General features: G+C 46.3%; 2 protein-coding genes across 4 annotated transcripts; both read left to right on the top strand.

Annotated features, from left to right (window-relative positions):
- Positions 1–106: 106 nt before the first annotated feature.
- On the top strand, positions 107–4,007 carry tbl2 (transducin beta like 2). Of its 3 annotated transcripts, none has more exons than XM_086142325.1 (7): positions 107–295; positions 1,241–1,359; positions 1,447–1,631; positions 1,704–1,855; positions 1,940–2,066; positions 3,145–3,297; positions 3,412–4,007. In XM_086142325.1, the coding sequence occupies exons 1-7, from the start codon at positions 169–171 to the stop codon at positions 3,869–3,871; spliced, it is 1,323 nt and encodes a 440-aa protein (XP_085998451.1). In that variant the 5' UTR covers positions 107–168; the 3' UTR covers positions 3,872–4,007. The 3 variants fall into 3 exon arrangements, with proteins under 3 accessions (XP_085998451.1, XP_085998450.1, XP_085998452.1); XM_086142324.1 differs by having other exon boundaries at positions 1,238–1,359; XM_086142326.1 differs by lacking the exon at positions 107–295 and adding an exon at positions 345–486 and having other exon boundaries at positions 1,238–1,359.
- Positions 4,008–5,315: 1,308 nt separating this feature from the next.
- mybbp1a (MYB binding protein (P160) 1a) lies at positions 5,316–21,596 on the top strand. The gene is made up of 26 exons (XM_086142577.1): positions 5,316–5,537; positions 6,278–6,373; positions 6,719–6,802; positions 6,889–6,963; positions 7,215–7,322; positions 7,411–7,601; positions 7,744–7,911; positions 9,381–9,498; positions 9,571–9,860; positions 10,026–10,136; positions 10,213–10,338; positions 10,421–10,627; positions 11,620–11,728; positions 11,806–11,905; positions 11,980–12,143; positions 12,218–12,331; positions 12,398–12,544; positions 12,636–12,970; positions 14,634–14,768; positions 16,197–16,293; positions 16,702–16,833; positions 17,551–17,619; positions 18,209–18,322; positions 18,849–18,950; positions 19,033–19,157; positions 20,521–21,596. Exons 1-26 carry the CDS (start codon positions 5,370–5,372, stop codon positions 20,867–20,869), a joined length of 3,834 nt encoding a protein of 1,277 aa, XP_085998703.1. The 5' UTR covers positions 5,316–5,369; the 3' UTR covers positions 20,870–21,596.
- Positions 21,597–23,106: the final 1,510 nt, after the last annotated feature.

The raw sequence follows: 23,106 nt of genomic DNA, 5'->3' as shown, positions 1-23,106 counted from the left end.
TTTGCAGCTCCACGAAACCGAAAGTGAACCTGAGCGGTGAACCCTCCGTTGGTCCTCCAAGCCTCTAGGGGGCGCTAGCGAGCACCCGCAGCCCTTTGCTCCGCCGTCAACAAAATCCACCGGGTTGAGCGGTGCAATTTTTAAAATACGTGGCAGAGAAGCGTCGAGATGGAGGTAGCCGCTTTGGTTGCACTGACCTTGCTGCTCGGCGCGCTGGTCATCCTGGTGGCGCTGGCGGTGGGGAGGCGAAAACAGGAAATACGGGAGGAAAGCGAACAGATAGCGGAGTTTGCCGGTAAGAGCCAAGCTAGGCTAGGCTAAGCAGAGCTAGCAAGAGAGAGCGGCCGGAGGAAGAGGGCTGCGGCGGGGATGGCACGGTGTTTACCTGTCTCTGACAACCCGATAAACTATTTATGAATGACAACCGGAAAGTAACGGTGTCCGTTCACAACCCGCCGAAACTGAGGCGGCGACTTCAATCCTCCGGTGAGCGGACACCGGCCGAATGAACCTTTTTAGCTAGCCGGGCTCTGCTTCCTTTTTCGGACACGAAGCGACGCACACGCGGCGGTGTCACACCGGAAGTAGCTCCGACAGGTGCAGCGGCGTGGAAGGAGGCTGCTTTGCTGGAAAAGATGATTTTACTTAAAAACGCGACGCCTGACGTGTCGAAGCGACTTGGACTTTGCACCGTTGCATCAGAGGTCACTGCAACAGTTGTCGGAGTGGCCGTGCAATCATTCGGGGGCGGTGTTGTTGAGTGGATTGCTTGTGAGATGCATAACCTGGTAGACTCCAGTAAAAAGCTGCAAAAAAGTGGACAAAACCACCTAAAAAATATTTGAATGATGCTGGGAAGAAATTGCACAGTGAGGTTCCTCTTCAGGAGCCCTTTATATCACTTTACTTTTTTCCCCCATCTGTTTTGGATCAAGAAAATGTTTGAAAAAGTGTCGGTGTTGCAGTGGTTAGTGCTTCTGCTTCACGGCAAGAAGATCCCTGGTTCAATCCCAACAGAGTTGGATCTTCATGTTCTCCCCTGGGTCTGCGTTTGGTTTCCTCCTGCTGACCAAAAACATGCAGGAGGTTCAATAGAGACCCTAAATTGTTGTATGTTGTATTGGTTGTATGTCTCTGTGTTAGCACCCCCACGTCCCTAAGTCCAGGATAAGTGGTGGATAAAGATAATCAATGATTTAAGATTGACAAAATTCGACTTTCGATTCTTCTGCTTCAGCAGAGGGCAGCGCTGCGAAGGGCCCGACATCCAAGAAACCCAAACAGGACAAGCAACGCAGCCGCAAGGAGAAATCCTCGCAGCACACTTTCAGCCATCCGCTGTTAGCATCGTCGCTAAAGGTAAACACCGCAAGCTTTGTCCAATCCTGGACAAAGATCTTCGTGTCTCTCCTGATCTCTTGTATCTATGCTTCCGTCCGTCCTCAGAGCCACAGCGGCAACGTGACGTGCCTCGACTTCAGCAGCAACGGGAAGTACCTGGCGTCCTGCGCCGACGACCGAACCGTCCGTATATGGAGCACCAAAGACTTCCTGGAGCGCGAGCATCGGTGCCTGAGGGCCAACGTGGAGCTAGATGATGCCACGCTGGTCCGCTTCAGCCCGGACTCCAGGTCGGTCCTGTGTCTCAGTCGACCGTCTCTCCCTCAAGCCTTTTAATAAAAACTCCTTTATCCTCATGGTAGGGCGTTTATCACCTGGTTAGCCAACGGCGACGCCATCAGAATCTTCAAAATGTGTAAAAAGGAGGACGGCTCCATGAGCTTCAAAGCTGCTCCCGAGGATTTCCCACAGAAACACAAAGCCACCATCCTCAACATCGGCATCGCAGAGACCGGTGCGGCACGACGCGTGAGGAGGCTTTCACTTACAACCAAGTCACAACTTCTCACTCTAATACGCGTGCATTTCACTTTTGCAGGCAAGTTCATCATGAGCGCCTCCACCGACACCACCATCCTCATCTGGGACCTGAAAGGGGAGGTGCTGGCCTCCATCAACACCAACCAGATGACCAACTCCTATGCTGCCATCTCCCCGTGTGGCAGGTCAGCATCCTGCTTCTGCAGTGACGCGTCTGTTAGACCAAAGTCCAGCGTGACCGGTGATGAGATCTGAATGTGAAATGTCTTTTTTTGCCAGAAGTCATCTTGACGGGGTTAACGCCGCCATTGTTGTCGCGGAAATTACAATCGCTCTGGAGCTTTGTTGCGCATTTTCCAACAAAATCCGCATAAAATCATCGTTTTTTTTGATCCGAAACCAACATTGCATGACAGCGCACAAAGGATATAGGAATATTCCCCTTCAGCTTTGTATCACAAACCAGGAATTGGTCTGTGTTTTCCTGCTTATGTGTATATATACATACATATATATCTTTTTCTTCCTCTCTCGGCTTTTCCCTTCAGGGGTCGCCACAGTGAATCAACTTTCTCCATCTAACCCTATTCTCCGTATCCCCCTCTCACACCAACTGCCTTTATATATAAATGTATATATATGTATGTATGTATATATATATATATATATGTGTGTGTGTGTGTATGTATATATGTACGTATGTGTATATATACATATATATGTGTGTAGATACATATGTATGTATATATACATATGTATATATATATGTGTGTGTGTGTGTGTGTATGTATATATATATATATATATACACACACACACACACATATGTATATATTTGTGTATGTATAATTTAAGATACTTTAAGAATTTTATTTATCCCCATGGAGGGAATTCTTCAATTTCTTTATCATTACCTTTTATTGTCTTTATATCTCTTGATTATATATCTCTATTATATATCATCTCGATTATTATTCTTTAATTTATTTATTATTTAATTTGAATTCTTTAATTTATTCAGCCAACTGGCTGAAAGCGAAATATGTAGGTGACGGTAACAGCAGCTCTGCAACAAGATGTCAGACTGTGTGTGTGTGTGTGAGATGTTTTGCATGCAGCTGGAGTGAAATTGAATCATCTGTTAATGTATAAAATACATTTCAGCAGTAAAGTGCAACAGTGACGCAACGGTATGTGATGATTTTCTCGCTTTAGAGCAGATGAAGAGCTGCGCCAAGTAAGCACGTGTGTCCTCGTTCGCAGGTTCGTCGCGTCCTGCGGTTTCACGCCCGATGTCAAGGTGTGGGAGGTGTGTTTCGCGAAAACGGGGGAGTTCAAGGAAGTGACACGGGCGTTTGACCTGAAGGGCCACTCGGCGGGAGTTCACGCCTTCGCCTTTTCCAACAATTCTCACAGGTAATCAACACCTCGCGCACTGCTACAGGATTTCTCCTCATGTGAAAATCTCAGTCGTTCTTTTGAAAGCTCTCTTTGCGCACAAATTCACGCGCCGTCGCTTCCATGTTCCAGAATGGTTACCGTTTCCAAGGACGGAACGTGGAAGCTGTGGAACACGGATGTGGAGTACAAAAAGCAGCAGGACCCCTACCTGCTGAAGACCGTGCGCTGCTCGTCGTCCGAGGGCAGCCGCGTGGCCTTGTCTCCCGACGGCCGCGTGGTGGCCGTCAGCGACGGCCGCGACATCGCCATGTACGACGCCACCGGCGGGCAGCTGGAGGAGGAGCTGCGCGGCGTCCACAGTGGCGAGATCACCGACCTCAGGTTCGACATCAACGGACGCTTCCTGGTGTGCAGCGGCGACAAGGCCATCCGCGTGTTTCACAACGCCCCCGGCTACCGGGCGGCCATCAAGGACATGCAGGAGATGCTGAAGAAGGCGCAGAACGAGGCGATGAAGCAGAGACTGCAGCAGCAGATCAAAGATGCCCAGAGCGCGCTGGACGCGGCGCTGGCGGCGTCCGACGACTGAGACAGAACCAGGAAACCACGCTGGGTCGGCGCAAGCGGACGAATTTGACTGATCTCCTGCAGCACCTGCCCATCCGCTGCTCTGGGAACCACAAAGTTTGCATGCAGTTTTAATAAAGAGAATCTTTTTACGCAAACAGGACGGTTGTGGTCTCTCCCGCTGCCTGTTGTTTTGCCTGATGTGTGTTGTGTTCGTCTGCTGGACGACTAAAGGGTCTCTTATTTCCAGACCGCTGAGTTGCAAAACCCACAAGCAGGACCTTCCGCGTTGCAAAATCATTTCCAATCCGTACAAATGACAAGCATTTGGGTTTTTAGTTTCAATAACTTAATAACAATCGATCATGGAGTTTTATGTTTTCAAAATCGGTTCGAATGAATCATTTTGGTCAAACTGTTTGTTTTCCCATGACGCGCAAACAAAAATGCTCTTTGTTTGCTGCTCCTGCTGTCTAATATGAACCTCCTTGCCTTTTTAAAAGTGAGGAATTTTCATAAAAAGTCCAGTCTCAAATGAGGACCGGGGTATATTTTGATTTTATCTAAGCTTATACATTACATTATGTCAAAGCAAACTGCTAAACTTCCCACTCTGTTATATTCCAATAATCAACCCACATTTAATTGCGTGCAAAGTACTGAAAATGCCAAAATAAAATTTACGAAGATGAATGAATTTAAAGTAAAATGTACTATACCATCAAATCCAATGAAAACATATATAATAAGTGTGTTGTATTTAAGATGAGATGCATCTTTCTCATAACCTATCTGGCCACAAATCACCCCATCCATTCAAACTAACTCAATATCAGTCAACCAAATTAGTAAATACGCCTGTATGCCATTAAAAAATATACATAAAATTCGATTGTTTCTTTTATTTATATTTATGCTCGTATCTATTGATACTGTCATTCCTTTTATTGTTACTGTCATTGTCGAGCTGCGGTGACAAAAGAATTTCTTATCTTATTTAATGTTCAGTTTAATGGCATATTGATGCCTTTATTGACCCAATTATGCATTATACTGAATTATACTGAATTTACTGAATGCAGTGCTTACATCCTCTATTATAAGTCGCTTTGGATAAAAGCGTTTGCCAAATGTAATGTACTGAATCCCACGTTGGGCTTGTAAAAGTCACAATAATATTATTTTAAATTTCTGAAAAAAAATCTAAAAAAATACACAAGCGGGTTTTTTTTTCCTCTAATTTTGATGTCCTCTAAAATACGCAATAAATCATTTCTAAGAATCTCAAAAATATCACAGGCAGCCTTTTGCATGACTTTAAATATCATTTATTATTTATCATATTCCAATTTCGTGTTTTTTGACTGTTAGCGAAAATTGTAACGCGCTGCTGCTCAATAAAGTTTTACTCACAAGAGGGAAAAAAAAAAACACGTGACCCGGAAGTAGTTCGAGCACCGACGCACGTTTTCCCCCGTAGCAGCGGCGGCGGCATGGTTTTCCGGCACTGAGATCGAGAGATGGCCGTAGAGATGGTTGAGCTCCCGGAGGAGCCGCTCCGGCCCGCCGGGGTCCTTCAGCAGAACCGAGTCTTCCTCGACTTCTTCTGGGATCTGGCCAAACCGGACCAGGAGATCCGGCTGAGGGCGGTGGAGGGTCTGATCCGGTACCTGAAAGCTAGCGAGAAGGTTTGGACTGATGGTCACGGAGATCTTCTCCTCAGCCGTAATAATCGAGTTAACCTATAAAATAAATGAGTTTTTCTGGACGAAAAAGCGACATTAATATCCATCTGATCATTTCAAGCCAGCTTTACAAACATCTTATATATTCTCGCCAATTTCACACCTAACTTTTTAGTTAGCTTGCTCATTTGCTAGTTAACGCTCACTAATTGTATTTTTTTTTCCTGTAAAACTGCGAGCGTTTTACATTTAATCGTGTGAAAAGTCCCATAAATAATTGTGAACTATAAAGAAAAATGGTTAAGAAATTTAAAACAACTTTCAGAATCAGAGAAACTTCATTTGTCCCAGAGAGGCAATTGGAAGGCACAAGGGGTAGCCTAGCAAGCTAAAGCAGCTAAATATCTTGGAATATATAAAAGGTTAATTAAAATAAAAATAACTGAATAAGTGAAGTGACTTGCTTTTACAGCAACGTCTGTAAAATAAGCTAGTGTAGGAAATCTGAAGAAAACACCACAGGACTTAAAGAGAAAAATACCCTCTAGTGTAATTATTATTATGTATAAATATTGTGTTTTTGTATTAAATCTGCATTTGCAATCCAGTGATTAATTTGCCTGCCAGTGTGAAGGTGAGGAGAGTTAGAAGCATGTTTTCATAGTTGTAGTACGGAAGGTTAAGAGCAAATGATGACTGTGTGTGTGTGTGTGTGTGTGTGTGTGTGTGTGTGTTTCCTGCAGGAGGATGAACTGGAATACAGCATTAAGAGGCTGGTGGATGGACTGGCTCACACACGGGAGGCCGCCAGGCCCGGGTTCAGCCTGGCGTTAGGTCAGGTGGGTAAAGGTGCTCGTTTTATAAATATATATATGTATTTTTTTTACCACCCAACTCTGAAAAGCAAAGATTTTTACTATATTAGGTAAATGTAGACATTTAAAGGTATTCTCATGTCCTTTTGAGTGAAAGGTAGGGACCACCTTGCAGTCAAGAAAGAGGGCAGCACTTACCCCACATGCATGAATTATTAACTCACATTTAAAATCCCGCACAGTTGAAACGCAACTCAGTCCAACTACTTCTCAAATCTTCAGCGATAACTGGAGGCATAACTCAGATCCCAAGCGTTTTAAACGTAACATTTGGACTTATTTTGTTTCGTGTTTCATCTTTTCTTTCAGCTCCTGAGTGCGTTTGAAGACGTCTCTCTGCAGAGCATCTTCGACAGGATCAAAGAAAAGCACGATATGAGTAAAGTCAAGAAGGTGAGCGAAGTTTGGCTGCAGAAAATCCAAATATCTACGCATGCAGAAGCTTTATCGTCCGCCCCCCCCCCCTTTTTTTCCCCCAGAAACTTGTTAGAAATGCCGCTTTCGGGAGCCTTTTTGGCGTCCTCGCCCTCCACCAGTCTGGTCGCCTCACTAAAGTAAGTACCAGCGCTCGCAGGAAGCAGCTGCCGATGTCAGAGCAAACATTGCATAAATTATTCCAATAAAAATGCTCGTTTTTGCAGAATTTACAGGAATTTTACAGGAAGAGGGGGTAACAGCGCCCCCTAGTGGACACTATCCGCCACTGCAACCAATATAGTGAATTGTATGGCTTGTTTTGAACTGCAACGTTGTGTGTGTGTGTGTGTGTGTGTGTGTGTGTGTGTGTGTGTGTGTGTGTCCCCAGGACCCGCAGGTGGTGCTGGGGTGCGTGCAGCAGCTCCAGCTTCTCAGCCAGCACAGACAGTACGTGAAGGACCTGCCCACCAAGACCATGGCGGACATCCTGAATGAGGTAATACGGCCGGCGAGCTCCGGAGCCGAGTTCACCTTCTCGGCCGACGTCCAGGTCCTTCTCAAAACCCCCCGCGTCCTCTCGGCAGATACCGGAGGAGGTGTTCGAGGAGGTCTTGCTGGCGGCGCTCCAGGCGGACCTGGCGGCGGCATTCAGGACGCCCGAGCAGCTGCAGCTTCTGCTGGTGGCCCTGCAGCGCTTCCCTCAGAGCCTGAAGCCCAAGAAGCTCAAGAAGCTTCTGGGCTGCCCCACCATCATCAACGAAGACAACATCCCCAAGTAGGCACCCTTGGCCCTGGATCTCACACACACACACACACACCTAGAAATGTATCTTCCTGGTGTCCTCCCTCACATCCCAGGAGACTTGAGCTTGCCAAACACATGTCAACTAGCGGTCGCCGTGTTTTCCCTCCGGCAGGCTGACGGAGGTGCTGCAGATGGCGGCGCGCTCGGTGAAGAAGGAGTGCGTCCTCCCCGCCGTGGCGCTGGACCTCCTGAAGCTCTCGCTAAGGGAGGACAGCTTCCAGCTCTTCTGGAACAAGGCCATCGTGGACGGCATGTTGAAGGAGCCGCAAGGACCCGGACAGTGAGTGCGAGTGTGTTTTTGCGAGTGTGCGATGCGGCTTCCCGGTCTGTAAATAGCATTTTTAATAAGGTTAATAAGAAACCTGCATGCTCATTGTGGATGCAGCAAGTTTGGCTGCCACTATGAGACTCGCCACAGTGAAAAATACTACAAAATGCACGAAGAACTGAGAAGACAATGTTGTTGAAAGTGCACTTAAAGAATCTCAGGTTGTTTGTCATGTGTTTTTTAAAGGATCAGTTCATTACATGTAAAGATTTATTGTAATTTACCTGTTTTCCTTTTACAAGAGTACTTCAGATGCAGTATTTACCTTGAGAATGCTAATAGAGAAGTACAGAGAAGGCCAGAGGGAGCTGCATTGCGATTTGGTATATGGTATATATAAAAAGTAGATGACAGAGTGCCAAGAGAGGAGCTCTGGTATTGTATGAGGAAATCTGGAGTGGCAGAAAAGTATGTTAGACTGGTGCAGGACATGTATGCTCGCTGTGAGACAGTGGTGCAGTGTTCTGTAGGGGTAACAGAGAAGTTCAAGGTGGAGGTGGGACTCCATCAGGGATCAGCTCTGAGCCCCTTCATGTTTGCAATGGTGATGGATAGGCTGACAGATGAGGTTAGACAGGAATCTCCATGGACCGTGATGTTTGCGGATGACATTGTGATCTGTAGTGAGAGCAGACAACAGGTAGAGGAAAATCTAGAGAGGTGGAGGTATGCTCTGGAAAGGAGAGGAATGAAGGTTAGTCGTAGCAAGTGAGAATATATGTGTGTGAACGAGAGGAACTCGAGTGGAACGGTGAGGCTACAGGGAGTGGAGATCAAGAAGCTGGAGGATTTCAGGTACTTAGGGTCAACAGTCCAGAGCAACGGAGAGTGTGAAAAAGAGGTGAAGAGACGGTTCAAGCAGGTTGGAATGGGAGGAGAAAAGTGTCAGGGGTACCAAGAGATAGAAGACTTTCAGCCAGAATAAAAGGAAAGGTGTACAAGACAGTGGTGAGACCAGCGATGATGTTTGGACTAGAAACTGTTCCAATGACCAAAAGACAGCAGGCAGAACGAGAGGTTGCAGAGATGAAGATGTTGAGGTTCTCTTTGGGAGTGACCAGGAGGGAGAGGATCAGGAATGAGTCCATCAGAGGGACAGCACATGTTAGATGTTTTGTAGAGAAGGTCAGAGAAGCCAGACTGAGTTGGTTGGGTCATGGACAGAGTGATTTTATTGGTAGACGGATGCTGGAATTGGAGCTGCCAGGCAAGAGGTCTCGAGGAAGACCAAAGAGAAGATTTATGGACGTAGTGAGAGAAGATATGAAGGTAGTTGGTGTGAAAGAGGAGGATCCAGAGTATAGGGTTAGATGGAGAAGGTTGATTCGCTGTGGCGACACCTGAAGGGAAAAGCCCAAAAGAGAAGAAAAAGACCCGTTCGCCGTGTTTTTTTCGCCCGGTAACTTGCCGTGTCCGTGCAGCTTCCTGAGCTTCCGCCTGCTGGGCAGCTCCCTGCCTCTCCTGTCGGCGCCGCAGCTGCGGGAGGTTTTGTCCGGAGAGGCGATGGCGCTCTACGGGGAGCACGTGGTGTCGGCGCAGGTGAGCGACGGGTCGGTAGCTTAGCGTGAACGGAACTCTACGGTACCACCACCCGACCTTTTCCCCAACCAGAAACCGGACCGCTTCAAGCTGGCGCCGGAGATGGACGCGTACGTGTCGGACTTCCTGCAGGGCTGCCAGGACGCCGACCGGCAGCTGGCGGTGATGGTGGGCTTCTCCTCCCTGACCAACCAGGGCTACCCCGTGGTGCCGTCGGTGTGGCGGGCGGTGCAGCACCTCCAGCCGGCGGCGCTGGGGAGCTACGTGGACTGGCTGAAGGCCATGTTCCTGCGGCCTGAGCTGGACCGGCTGCTGGAGTTCAGCACCCGCAAGCAGAAGGACGCCGGCGAGGAGCGGAGCCAGTGAGTTTCTCCGTCTTCCTCTCCCAGAAACAGCCAACAGGTTCATTGAAGCTCCCAAAATTGTCCACGTCTCCACGGTATCTCCTCGGCCTGGTTGCCGTGAGGAATGCCAGGAACGGAGATCCGGTTTGTGTCTTAGTAACCAGAAGCTCTTTCCTCTTGCAGGAAGGAGGAACCCATCTTGCGTCTCAGGAAGTGGATCGTCTCTCGCCTGGTCTCCATCATCGACAACCACCACGTGAAGAAGGGGGAGGATCTCATCATGGACGTGGCCAGGTGAGAACCTCCTCCGTCAGGGCTCAGGTGGGGGTCCAGGGACGTGCAAGCTCATTCGGTGGTCGCTCCCTTCCAGGTTCGTCTTCTTCCACAGCTTCTTCGTGGCCAAGGACGTCTCGGCGGACGTCCCCGAGACCGAGGGCCGACTGTCGGTGCCGCTGGACGAAAAGACCCGGGGCATCATCGTCACTTCCTTCTTCGGGTGAGAGATTCAACCCTCCAGACCCGAAGCCTGATGTTCTGGAGGTTCCTCAACCCTTTGCACCTCTGCGTCCGTCGCCCAGGCTGCTTCTGTCCCTGCATCACCTCCCCTCGGGCGAGGAGCCGGGCCCGGCGCCGGCGGGCCACCAGCGGCGCCAGCAGGGCCTCAGGGCCGACGGCACCATGTGGATCGACCACCTGGTCCAGTACGCCCAGGTCCTGCTCAGCCAGACCCCATGCGTGGAGAGCAGCCAGCCCTTCAGCCCGGACCAGAGGCAGGCCTGGGACAGGTGAGGTGTCTCGTCTGGTGGGAAGATCCGATTAATCGATTCGTCGATTAAACGATTAATCAACTCGTCGATTAATCGATTCGTCACTTAAACAGTTAGTCGATTCGTTGATTAAACGGTTAGTGGATTCGTCGATTAAATGCTTAGTCGATTCGTCGACTAAACGGTCAACGATTCGTCGATTAAACGACTCGTTGATTAATCGACGAACCGCTTAATCGACAAATTAAACGCTGGGAAGATCCGATCAATCAATTCGTTAATTAAGCGGTGAATCCGTTCGTCAAGTTAACGCTTAATCGATTAAACGGTTAATCTATTCGTCGATTAAACGTTCAATCGATTTGTTCACTAAACGGTCAGTCGGTTCGTCGACTAAACGGTCAACCGAGTCGGCGATTAGGTAATCAATTCGTCGATTAAACGGTTAATCGATGAAAGGATTAATCGAGTCGGCAAGTAATTGATCAATTGACGAATCGACTAACCGCTTAATCGACAAATTAAACGCTGGCAAGATCCGATCAATCGATTCGTCAAGTAAACGGTTAGTCGATTAAACGATTAATCTATTCGTCAATCGAACAGTTAGTTCGTCGATTGAATGGTTAGTCGATTTGTCGATTAAACCATTAATCGATTCGTCGACTAAACGGTCCACCGAGTCGGCAATTAAATGCGTAATCAATTCGTCGATTAAACGGTTAATCGATGAAAGGATTAATCGAGTCGGCGATTCAACGATTAATCGCGCGATTAACTGCCGATTTGCTGTCCAGTTTTCGCGACATGAATATCTTCTGGTTCCTCTTCAGGTTCCCCATCTTTCTCTCAAAGACTCTTAAAGTCCGTGCGGGTGTGAATGGCTCGACGTGTGTGTGTGTGTGTGTGTGTGTGTGTGTGGACCCTGTGATTGACAGTTGAGGTTAAGCCCCGCCCCCGCGAAAAAGGTAGCATAGCCAATGAAAACCCCGTTCGTGTTTGTCGTCCAGCATGCTGCAGTCGGTGTCCAACCTGAAGAAGAAGGCGAAGAAAGGCCAAGCGGCGGAGAGCGGCGCCTTCCAGCAGCTCTTCCTCCTGGTCGGCCTGAACCTCTTCAAGGTTCGTCCGCCGCCCGCCGGACAGGAAGTCAGGCGGCGGGACGGGGAAGTCTGACCGGGTGTCGTTTCTGTCGGAAGGCTCCGGACGAGGTGCTGGACATCTTGAAGGACCTGCAGAGTTGCGTGGACAAGGCGCAGGAGAAGAAGTCCAAGAAGAAGAAGAAGAAGAAGAAGAAAGGTAAGCGGTGAAGAAGCGAGGTTTGGCTCCGCCGCCTCGGTCCGGCGGAGGAATGATCACGTCGGTTCCTCCAGGAGACGAGGAGGAGGAGGAGGAGCCGGAGTGGGTGGAGGTGATGGTGGACATCCTGCTGTCCCTGCTGTCTCAGCCCAGCCGCCACATCCGGCATGTCTGCAAGGCCGTCTTCTCCTCCATCTGCCCGCACGTCACCGCCGCCGCGCTCGCCGCCATCCTGGACGTAAGTGACCACCGAGGCGGAGCCCGACCGGTTCTTCCCCGAGGAGGCCGACCCCCCTGTCCGGTCCCGCTCAGGTCCTGGACTCGGAGAAGGAGGACGAGGAGGACGGCGCCCTGGTCGTGGTCGACGACGAGGAGGACAAGCCGCAGAAGAAGGGCAAGAAATCGGAGGAAGACGAGACGATGGAGGTGAGATGAAGGTTCTGGTGGTTCCACCAGAGGTTCAGGGCGGACCTGATGGTGGTTTTCCTCCAGGTGGACCAGTCGGACTCCTCGGAGGACGACTCAGATGAAGACGACGACGACGACGACGACGACGAGGAAGCCGTGAAAGACGAGCAGGAGGTGGACCAGAAGTTCCGTCTGGAGCTGATGAAGGTCCTGCAGCAGAAGAACGCCGCGGTGAGTTCCAGGGCTCGCCGCCGTCCCAGATGAACGGGGTTGAGGTCGGCGCCGTCGTCATGGAAACCGGGTTTCACCCCCCCCCCCCCAGGTGGCGGCGGCGGCGGACGACAGCGACGAGGAGATGGACGACGACGCCATGATGGAGCTGGACGAGAGCCTGGCGGCGCTCTTCACCGAGCACAAGAAGAAGATCCAGGCCAAGAAGGACGAGAAGAACAAGCTGCAGAAGGAGAAGTCGCTCGTCCGCGATTTCAAGATCAAGGTGCTGGACCTGGTGGAGGTCCTGGTGGCTCGGCGGGCCGGCAGCCCGCTGGTGCTCAGCCTCCTGGAGCCTCTGCTCGCCATCATCACCAGAGGAATGAGCTCCAGCCGCGGCGGCCAGCAGGAGCAGGACTTCCTGCGCAGGACGGCGGACATCCTCAGGTAGGATCCGCAAAGAGGTGGTCTTCCTCATGGCGGGGGTTCCTCAGGGTTCTCCAGGTTCTCACACATTAGATTTTTTCCTATCTCCTGTGATGGATCCAGGGTGAAGGTCTCCTCCAGCCCAGTCCAACAAGCTGGAAAACACTTTTTTTTACCCCAGGAAAACTAAAAATTCACCACAACCCCTGGATCACCTTTTCACCTTTTTCCATAAATTCCGGCATATAAGCCGCTACTTTTATTTCCACACCCTTCGAGACGAGCAGAAAAGCATTCGATGAGGTTTCACGTCGAAAGCGATCAGTCTGGCTGTGCGAGAAGGAAATTTGGCATCTAAGAATAAGAACAGCTTATTTATCCCGAAGGAAATTGCTGTGCCAGAGTTTCAAGTAAAACATAACAATAATAAATAATAGTAGGAAATTGTATAAATGGTAAAAAAAAAAAAAGGAGGGGGAATAAGAAATACAAATAAAACTATAAAGTGTCAAAGTCAAGGCTATAAAGTGTTACAAGGTGTTAAGTGTTTCTGGTCTGAAAAGAAGCATTTGCGTTACGTACCGGTAGTTGGAGATGTTACTGTCATTTATTTAATCAAAAGTTTTCAAAAAGTTTTTCCTGTAAAAATCTTGCCGCGTTAATATCTCATGTTTCAACACGGACACCTTATCATCAAGAGCGGCTTATTTATATACAATTTCTTTTTCTTTTCAAAATTAGAAGGTGCGGCCTATATAAAGGTGCGCCTTATAGTCCAGAATTTAGATAGATAAATTATTGATCCCCATTTTTTCACAACAGTGTAACAGTTATAGTATCAATAATTATGAATACAAATATAAATTGACAATTAAAAGGCAATTGAAGGATTGCAGAAGACATCCACAAATAAATAGATAGCAGAGTGAACAACAACAACAACAGAACGGAAGGAAAAAGAAGACAGCGGGGGGGTGAGAACAGACAAAACAAGAAAAAAACAAAAACTGACAATAGCAATGACAAAAAATACCTTTTTATTCTTCTAGATCAGTGGTTGTTGACCTTGTTGGAGGTTCTGAACCCCAACTGTCTCCTAAGCACATTCACCAAAACCTCCTTTATTGGAAAAATGTAATTTTTATTTTCCAAATTCAAGACATGGGTATATGTTTTACTGGTGGCAAAACGTGATTTTTCCCTCCAAAACAAAAATATAATAATCAATACTTACCTGCAAATCACCAAAGTCTGCTCCATTTTTTGCGTTCTTCTGTCTAGCATCACTAGCATCGCTCAACTTAGCATCGCAAATCCATATCAATACAATTTTTTTTTTTTTGCTCGACGTCATTTGTACGAAGGGATTCAAATATTAATAAAGAAATCACCCGACGTATCGTTAGGACGGTCACAAGTTGCACCAAAATCCCTGCAGCACAGATATGCTAAGCTATGTAGCATGATCACCCGCAGCCAGCGATGGCCAATCACCACTTCCATGAGGTTACTTTGCATTATATTTCTGTCATTCCTGCTGCTATTGTCGCGTCGTGTTCTTGGTTTTTTAAGGTTGGTTTGCGTCCGTTCTCGATTCCGCCGAGCGCCGCCGTCGGTAAATTTCATTGCGCGAATGAAAACGGGTTCGTCGCCCGATCCGACCCGGTCTCGTCTCGTCCTGCAGGAACCAGCTCTGCAGGTCCAAGGTCTACTGCAGGACCGCCGCCGACCGGCAGGGGGAGCTCCACGACCTGCTGGACAAGCTGCTCGGCAAGAGCCAGAAGCTGTCCGACTCCTCGGTGTGCCTGTACTACTTCAGGTGAGGGTTGCGGACGCCGGCGCCGCGGAGGTCCGTCATTGGTCGTCCGACCCGGCGACCATTTGGACCCGTTTCCCCGCAGTAAAGAAAACACCAGAAGCCACACAACCATTTTGACATTTAAAATTAATTAACACAGCATTTTTTTTTTTTTTTTATATATATATAAACAAAATGTGTTGCTTTTTTTTCTTTTTTATGTATAAACAAAATGTATATATTTTTTTTATGTATAAACAAAATGTGTTTTTTTTTTTTTAAATCAATGAACAACTAGAGCAAACGCAAAATGACATAAACAAAATGTGTTGCTTTTTTTTTTTTCTTTTTTTATGTATAAACAAAATGTATATTTTTTTTTGTTTTTTTTTATGTATAAACAAAATGTGTTTTTTTTTTTTTTTAAATCAATGAACAACTAGAGCAAACGCAAAATGACATGCATGCAACGAAACATTTTGAACTCCAGAAAAAAAAGGGTTTAAGGTTATTTAGAGTTTTGCATTTATGGAAAAAAAAAAAAAAAAAAAAACTAAAACGGCAGCAAACCAGAAATGCCGTCCTCTCTCCGCGTGCTGTCGGTCGCTTATTAAGAGCGACAAAAATATTTGAACAAGATCGCCATCATTTTCAAATTTAGAATGACTTCTTAAAAATGAACAAACTATATGAAAATACATTTTAAATACGTACTCGTTAATTATTTTTGGATTGCCGACCCCGCCCTAGATATTGAACTTTATTGATCCCCTTTTGGGAAATTCCTATTCTTTTCTTTGCAGCAGTGTCAGTATCAGTATCAATGAATATAAATTGAGAGACAATTACAATATATAGCAAAAGATGTAAACAGACAGCAGAAAAACAATAACAGCAACATCAAGGTTAAGAATGGGCAGCAGGATGGGGGGAAAAAAACAGCAAGGGTGAAAATAGACGACCAAAATAACAATAACAAGGATAGGAAGATAAACAGAGTGACGGCAGCAATGACGAAAATAAACTTAAAATAAACCTTTAATATCCGGCAATCACCCAGGTGAAAAATCGAAATTATTTTTTTGTTTGCTAATCGGCGTCCCCTACGACAGACGCTGCCTAGCGACGGCGTTCGTAAAACTACAAACGTGAGGATTGTTTTTTCATTCGCCAAGACGAGTCAAGTTTCACGATTCATCTTCAAACCGGCCCCGCTCCTAATTGCCATATTTACAGAAGTGTGTGTGTGTGTGTGTGTGTCAGACAACCCCCCATTCACATTCTTCGAGCTTCCTTAACCCCTCCCTATTAGCAAGTTAGCAAACATGCTAATAGGAATTAGCGGGAACAACCGTCCGGTCATGTGACCCCTGATTTTCAACATGTTTATCCCGACGACGCGCTCGAAGGCGACACCTTTCCTCACCTGCTGTCGTCCTGTCGTTGCAGCGCCGCTCTGTACGTGGTGAAGGTGCTACGCGGAGGCGCCGCCGCCGCTGCTAACGATGGCGGCGAGGAGGAGGAGGCTCCGCCCACTGCAGCAGATGTAAGTAATTGGATGCAACGCCGGTGGTTTTAATGAGACGCCGCCGGCGAACGTGCAAACAGGCCTGCTCCGGAGGAACGCCAGAAGCCGGCGCTTTCTTCTTTTTTTTTTTTTTTTTTTTTTCACGCTTTCACATGACAAGTTGGGAAAACAGCTAATTATCGCCGCGTTCCTGTTTGTTGTGAATTTTTTATTATTATTGCTTCACCTTCCAGCCTTCGCTGCAGTTGTTTTTTCCTCCCATCCTTCTTTTTCGGTCCAAACCTCTGCCTTTTTTTTTTTTTAAACGTTTCCCGATCAATCGACAGCTCGGGCGTCTTTAGCGTCCAGTCACCCAGAGATAACCGCTGGGATTAGATTAGCAGTCCGGTCGTGACCCGGATTAACCCGCCGCCGTGTTTCTCCCAGCCCGGCTTCATGGGGAGCATGGACGTGGACCGGGTGTCTGCCATCTTCCGCCAGGCGCTGAGCTCCTTCATGAGCCGGCGGAAGAGCCCGCTGAACGCCCAGATGTTTGTTGACTTGTTCTCCCGCTTCCCTGTGAGTCCACACACACACACACACACACACACACACTTCCCCACTCCCCTTTGCTGCAGAGATGCTGACAGCAAGCTAGCAGCAAACGTTTACATGTGTTTTGTTCTTCACAGCAAGCTAGCAGCGAACGTTTACATGTGTGTTTTGTTCTTTAAGCAAGCTAGCAGTAAACGTTTACATGTGTTTTGTTCTTTAAGCAAGCTAGCAGCGAGCGTTTACATGCGCGTTTTGTTCTTCACAGCAAGCTAGCAGCGAACGTTTACATGTGTGTTTTGTTCTTTAAGCAAGCTAGCAGCGAACGTTTACATGCGCGTTTTGTTCTTTAAGCAAGCAAGCAGCGAACGTTTACATGTGTGTTTTGTTCTTTAAGCAAGCTAGCAGCGAACGTTTACATGCGTGTTTTGTTCTTCACAGCAAGCTAGCAGCGAACGTTTACATGTGTGTTTTGTTCTTTAAGCAAGCTAGCAGTAAACGTTTACATGTGTTTTGTTCTTCACAGCAAGCTAGCAGCGAACGTTTACATGCGTGTTTTGTTCTTCACAGCAAGCTAGCAGCGAACGTTTACATGTGTGTTTTGTTCTTTAAGCAAGCAAGCAGCGAACGTTTACATGTGTGTTTGTTCTTTAAGCAAGCTAGCAGTAAACGTTTACATGTGTTTTGTTCTTCACAGCAAGCTAGCAGCGAACGTTTACATGCGTGTTTTGTTTCCTACCGCAGGTTCTGTGCGTGAACCTGCTGGACACGGCGCTGCAGAACATCACGTCCGGCGTCAGAGAACACCAACAGGTGCTCCCATTCTGCTCGCCGAGTCCCACTTACTGGCAAATGAGAGGTTTAAAATAGCAGATGACCGAAAGCTCATTTTACCGGGGGGGTGGAGGAGTGTGTGTGTGTGTGTGTGTGTTAGTCGAACAAAACAAAATCAAGCATCCTCTTGATCCCAGACGTTTCCAATTCCTCTGCAGGAGCGTCTCTGGTCTCGTCAGGGTTTTATTCTGCTCATTTTTGCATACGTTAGCTGGCTTTTTGACAAAAAGGGGGTTTAAAATCATTTGCTTTGTGTCTAAAAGCAGATAAAGAAAACCAAAAGCGTGCTGCAATTAGCCGCAAATGTAGCTGTAATTTACTCACTTAAAAAAGTTTTTTGAAAATCAGGTCATCGAAGGATTTTTGAATAAAATTTAAAAGGAAAAACGAGGAAAACTGAAACAACTGATGAAATAATTCCCTTTGCCCACCAGCTGTCCACTAAACTGATATAATTCTGGATAAAACGTGACAAGAAACTGGATTTAAATAAATAACCTGTGTGTGTGTGTGTGTGTGTGTGTGTGTGTGTGTGTGTGTGTGTGTGTGTGTGTGTGTGTGTGTGCAGGGCCAAGCGTGTGTGTTAGTTCTGCGTGGGATGCAGAACCGTGAGGTCCGGCAGCTGCTAAACGGCGCCCCGTGGACGGCGTTTTGCGTGAAGGTGGCCGCTCGGCTAACAGAGGTGAGTGGCGCCTCTCGGCCAATCACGGCCCTGCGCCGCGCCACAAACAGGAAGTGAGGCGAAGTTTCCTGCCAACTTTTAGTTTCCCGTCGAACAGGTATCAATTTCATCACGGCGCCCGTCCAGAGTTCTCCACTGTTTGAGTTGGGATTAACTCACACACACACACACACACACACACACACACACAGGCGCACAGTTTAACCAGCTGACGGCTCGCCAGCCGCGTATCAGCTGATCCTGGCGGACGCCGTTCCGTCAAGCAGCTGCGGTCGGACGATAAAGAGAGAAAACAAATTCAGCCCCGCATTTTAGGCTGTAACAGTGTCCACACACACACACACACACACACATCACGCAACTTTCTCTTCTGCTAGCTTTTAAATCTATTGTTTTGCTGAAAAGCTAACATGCTAACATATTAGCAAAAAGCGTTTAGCACGCACGGCGAGGCGGGAAGTACGACGACGATGCGTTCGGGTTCACCGTACGAATCCGACGTCCCGGTCTTCTCTTCCCCGCCCAGAGCCTGCGCGATCCGGGCCCGGCCCAGACCAAGACGGGGAAGGAGAAGGTGGTGAAGGTCCTGGAGCTGTGCCACTTCCTGGTCAAGCAGGTCCAGCACCAGGTGGGCGGACCGACAGGGGTGGCGTGGGGCGGCGCGGCGTGGGCTGGCGGGGTTCTGACCCGGGTTCTGGCGCTCTGTGCAGAAGCTGGACGTGGATCTGGAGCCGCTCCAGGCGGCCCTGGGGTCCCTCACAGAGGTCATGGTCTTCAAGAAGACCGGGAAGCTGGAGGACACGTACTGGGCCATCATGAGGCTCTTCGGGGTCACGTGAGTTTACCTCCCTGTGTGTGTGTGTTTGTGTATGTGTGTGTGTGTCCCTTTGGTTTTCATAATGTCGGGTTTATTACATTTTTTTTTTTTTTTTTTATATAATTTTTTCATTTTTTTTTATTTGAATTTGACACCTTGCGTGTATTTTAATTCAAATGTTTATTTTCATTTGATTTTTTTTTTTTCGGAAAAAAAAAAAGAAAATCAAATGGTAAAAGGTGAAGTTTCAAATAAATACCAGCTAAATGTTTTTATTCAACAGAGAGAAAAAGTCGTGCTGATGCTAAATTAGTGTGTGTGTGTGTGTGTGTGGTTTTCCCTTTGGTTTCCAAAGTGTCAGGGGTTTATTACATTTTTCTAATATAATTTTTTTTATTTGAATTTGACACCTTGAGTGTGTTTTATTCAAATATTTATTTTATTGTTTCATTTTATTCTTTTTTTTTTCTGAAATGTTGAAGATTGAAAACAATAAAAAAGAACGGGTCGGTGAAAAGGGTGAAGTTTCAAATAAAGACCAGCCAAATGTTTTTATTAAACGGAGAGAGAAAGTCATGCTAGAAATCCAGATGCTACATTTTGTGTGTGTGTGTGTGTGTGTGTGTGTGTGTGTGTGTGTGTGGTTTTCCCTTTGGTTTCCAAAGTGTCGAGGGTTTACATTTTTTTAATCTAATTTTTTTATTTGAATTTGACACCTTGAGTGTGTTTTATTTAAATGTTTATTTGATTTTTTTCATTTTATTCTTTTTTTTCTGAAATGTTGAAGATCGAAAACAAAAAAAAAAAAAGAGTACAGGTCGGTAAAAGGTGAATTTTCAAATAAACACCAGTTTAATAAATGTTTTTATCAAACGGCGAGAGAAAGTTGCGCTAGAAATCAAGATGCCACATTTAGTGTGTGTGTGTGTGTGTGTGTGGCTGGCTGGCTGGCTGGCTGGCTGGCTGGCTGGCTGGCTGGCTGGCTGGCTGGCTCTGCGTGATTGACAGTTGACCCGTCCGGGTTAAGCCCCGCCTCCTGCCCCAGTGAGCGCTCTGATTGGTCCCCACCTTTGCGGAGGATAAATGAACATTTAAAAGCAGCTCATTGATTAGTAAATGATCAATGAGATACAAATATTGATATTAAACATTTTGGATATATATTTTTGAATTTAAGAATAAGATTAAGAACAACTTTATTAATCCCGAAGGAAATTGCAGTGCCAGAGTTACAGAAAATATAACAGTAATAAATAATAAAAGAAAGGCAGAATTAGAAATAAAAATAAACTATAAACTATAAAGTGTCTCAGTGAAACTATAAAGTGTCTTAGTAAGCAGTAAGACACTGCCGCTGATTCCTCCCTGTTGTGTTTCACAGGAAGCCCAAAGCTGTGAAGATCAAGCCGGCGGTGGCGGATCAGCCGCCGGCCGCCAAGAAAAAAGGATTCCTGCCGGAAACCAAGAAGAGGAAGAAGCGAATGGCGCCCGTTTTGGAAGGCGGCGGCGGCGGCGACGTGCCCGTCTCCACGGAAACGACGGCGTCGGCGAAGGGACCGGCCAAGAAGAAGAAACCCAAGCGTCCGGCGGACGGTTCCACACAGGCGAACCCGGCCAAGAAGAGCAAGGTGCAGCCGAAGGGCCAGGCGGTCGCCATGGCGACGGCGTCCGAGAAGAAAAAGAAGAAGAAGAACAAACCCAAGCAGCAGAAAAACGGGGGTCAGAGCTAAAACCCATCAAGTTGGCCTCCAACGTCACTTTGAGATGTTTGGAAGGCGCAGACTTTGAGACGCGAGCCGAGAAAAGACGACGTTTCCTGCTCGTTCTTCGGCTCGTCACCGAGGTGATTTCCGACATTTGTGTATTTTATTATTTCCACGCTAATATAAAGATTAGTTCCCTTTGAGCTTTTTTTCTGTTTGCCTGAAGAACGCAAGTGTGTGTGCGTGTGTGTGTGGGAGGTCTTCTGGCTGTGTTTTACTTAAAATTTACTTAAATTCAAACTCCAGTTTTGAAATGTTTAAATTCCAACGCCGTCTTTTTACCATCTTTGTTATTTCTCCGCCCGCTACATTTCGGAGTTTTTTTTTTTTTTTGCATGATTTTATCTTTTTTTTTTTTTTTTTTTTTGTCTTTTGTTTTTAAAATAAGTTCCGTCATTGTTCGTGCACAGTTGCATACCGTTCAACGGTTTGTTGTCATGGAAATGTTTCCCTGGACAATGAAATTCGTACTTTGCTCTCCCACAGTGAACTTTCATTCATTCATTCAGTGTAAATACAGCGCAGGATTCGCAAACATTTTGCAAAGAAGGTGAAAATATGCGTGTCGAACATTTAACCCGAGGTTCTTCGAGGCATCCATTTTGAATATGAATTTGGCGATCAGCGTTGCTACCTCGTCGCTTGCCTTTGGGGCGTTTTCAGTTGATTTGTGGGCTCTTGCAAAAAAATAAAAGGCGCCACTTCACTGTTAAAGCTTCCATTTGCTTCAGTTTTTAAGATAAAATCAACTTTATTGATCAGTTATAATGTCAAAAAAAAAAGGGCTTCTCTTTTGCGTCCAGTTTATAGTTCATGTGAACCCCAAGGTAATTGTAGGATTTTCGCCACGTTCGTTCCCAGTTAGCTTGTCGTGCGTCTTGATGTTTAATTCCTTAAACAAACTCAGCCGCAGTTGTTTCGTATTTCGGTGAAAAATACTCCGATTTCCACTCGTCTTCAAAGCGGCGACCCTTGCTGTCAACTTAAGTTAAATTTATAAATTAATCTAATTTCAAGTTAACTTTGTCAACTTGAAGTTAACCTAAAGTTAACGTTGTCAACTTGATATTATTTTAAAGTTAACGTCAACTTGATATTAACTTTGTCAACTTTGAGTTAACTTTGTCAACTTGTCAACTTAAAGTTGACTTTGTCAACTTCAAGTTAACTTTGTCAACTTAAAGTTAACTTCAAGTTAACTTTGTCAACTTAAAGTTAATTTGGTCATCTTGAAATTAACTTTGTCAACTTGAAGTTAACTTAAGTTAGCTTTGTCAACTTAGTTAACTTTGTCAACTTAAAGCTAACTTAAAGTCAACTTTAAGTTAGTCGGCATTTTTGAAATGGGCTGGAAAGGGTCGCACGATGCCCTTTGGCCTTTGTGACAAGAGCCAAAGTTTCTCATGGCGCAAGCGTGGCCACAGGTCTACCGCCATCCTCTGGTGAAATAGAAAATACATTTTGTGGGTCAACAGTGCTGGCAGACGCATATTATTGATTTTATTACAGATGCCGCGGGCCGGTTTAAATTTGAACACGGGCCATTTTTGGCCCGCAGCCCGGACTTTGGACACGCCTGGCGTAGCCCAGCCCAGTTGTTGTAGGCCAGCGAACGAGAGGCGGGGTTCACGCTGGATCGGCTCATGGAAACAATCATCCATTCATACATCTGGGGAGTCCAGGGAACTTCCTGCACGTGTCTGGAGGAGACTAAGAAGAACCTCGTGGGATCCAAACCAAACCCTCCTGTTGTGTGAAGCAGAAAATTCCAGAATTTTGAATCACATTTTTATCTTTTAATTTTTCTGTAGTTTCCTTCATTTAATTCAAGTTAGTCTTATTCATTGCATCGTCCCATAATTTTTTACTTGTTTGCAAATTGTAAAAAAAGCATATGTATATACATGTATGTATATGTGGTTATGTATATATATGTGCATATGTATATATGTGTACATGTGCTTGTATATATACACACACACGTATATATGCGCATGTATACATATGTATATGTGCATATATACATGTGTGTGTGCGTATATATATGTGCACATATATGTATAGATGTGTGTGTGTATATATACATATATATGTGTGTGTGTATACATGTGTATATATATATATACACATATGTGCATATATACACACATATGTATATATGTGCATATATACATATGTGTGTATGTATATATTGCTATGTATGT

Source organism: Fistularia commersonii, chromosome 35, assembly GCF_037954325.1.
Source record: "Fistularia commersonii isolate RoL2024-O1a breed Wild chromosome 35, RoL_Fcom_v1.0, whole genome shotgun sequence".
NCBI lineage: Eukaryota > Metazoa > Chordata > Actinopteri > Syngnathiformes > Fistulariidae > Fistularia > Fistularia commersonii.
Note: the sequence above shows the minus strand (reverse complement) of the source record. Positions and strands in the feature narration are given on the sequence as shown.

Coding starts and splice junctions, on each gene's coding strand:
- tbl2 (XM_086142324.1), top strand. CDS start 169: ATGGAGGTAGCCGCTTTGGTTGCACTGACCTTGCTGCTCGGCGCGCTG. Junction 1,360..1,446: donor TGTTAGCATCGTCGCTAAAG/GTAAACACCGCA, acceptor GTCCGTCCTCAG/AGCCACAGCGGCAACGTGAC. Junction 1,856..1,939: donor CATCGGCATCGCAGAGACCG/GTGCGGCACGAC, acceptor TCACTTTTGCAG/GCAAGTTCATCATGAGCGCC.
- mybbp1a (XM_086142577.1), top strand. CDS start 5,370: ATGGCCGTAGAGATGGTTGAGCTCCCGGAGGAGCCGCTCCGGCCCGCC. Junction 6,803..6,888: donor ATATGAGTAAAGTCAAGAAG/GTGAGCGAAGTT, acceptor TTTTTCCCCCAG/AAACTTGTTAGAAATGCCGC. Junction 7,602..7,743: donor AACGAAGACAACATCCCCAA/GTAGGCACCCTT, acceptor TCCCTCCGGCAG/GCTGACGGAGGTGCTGCAGA.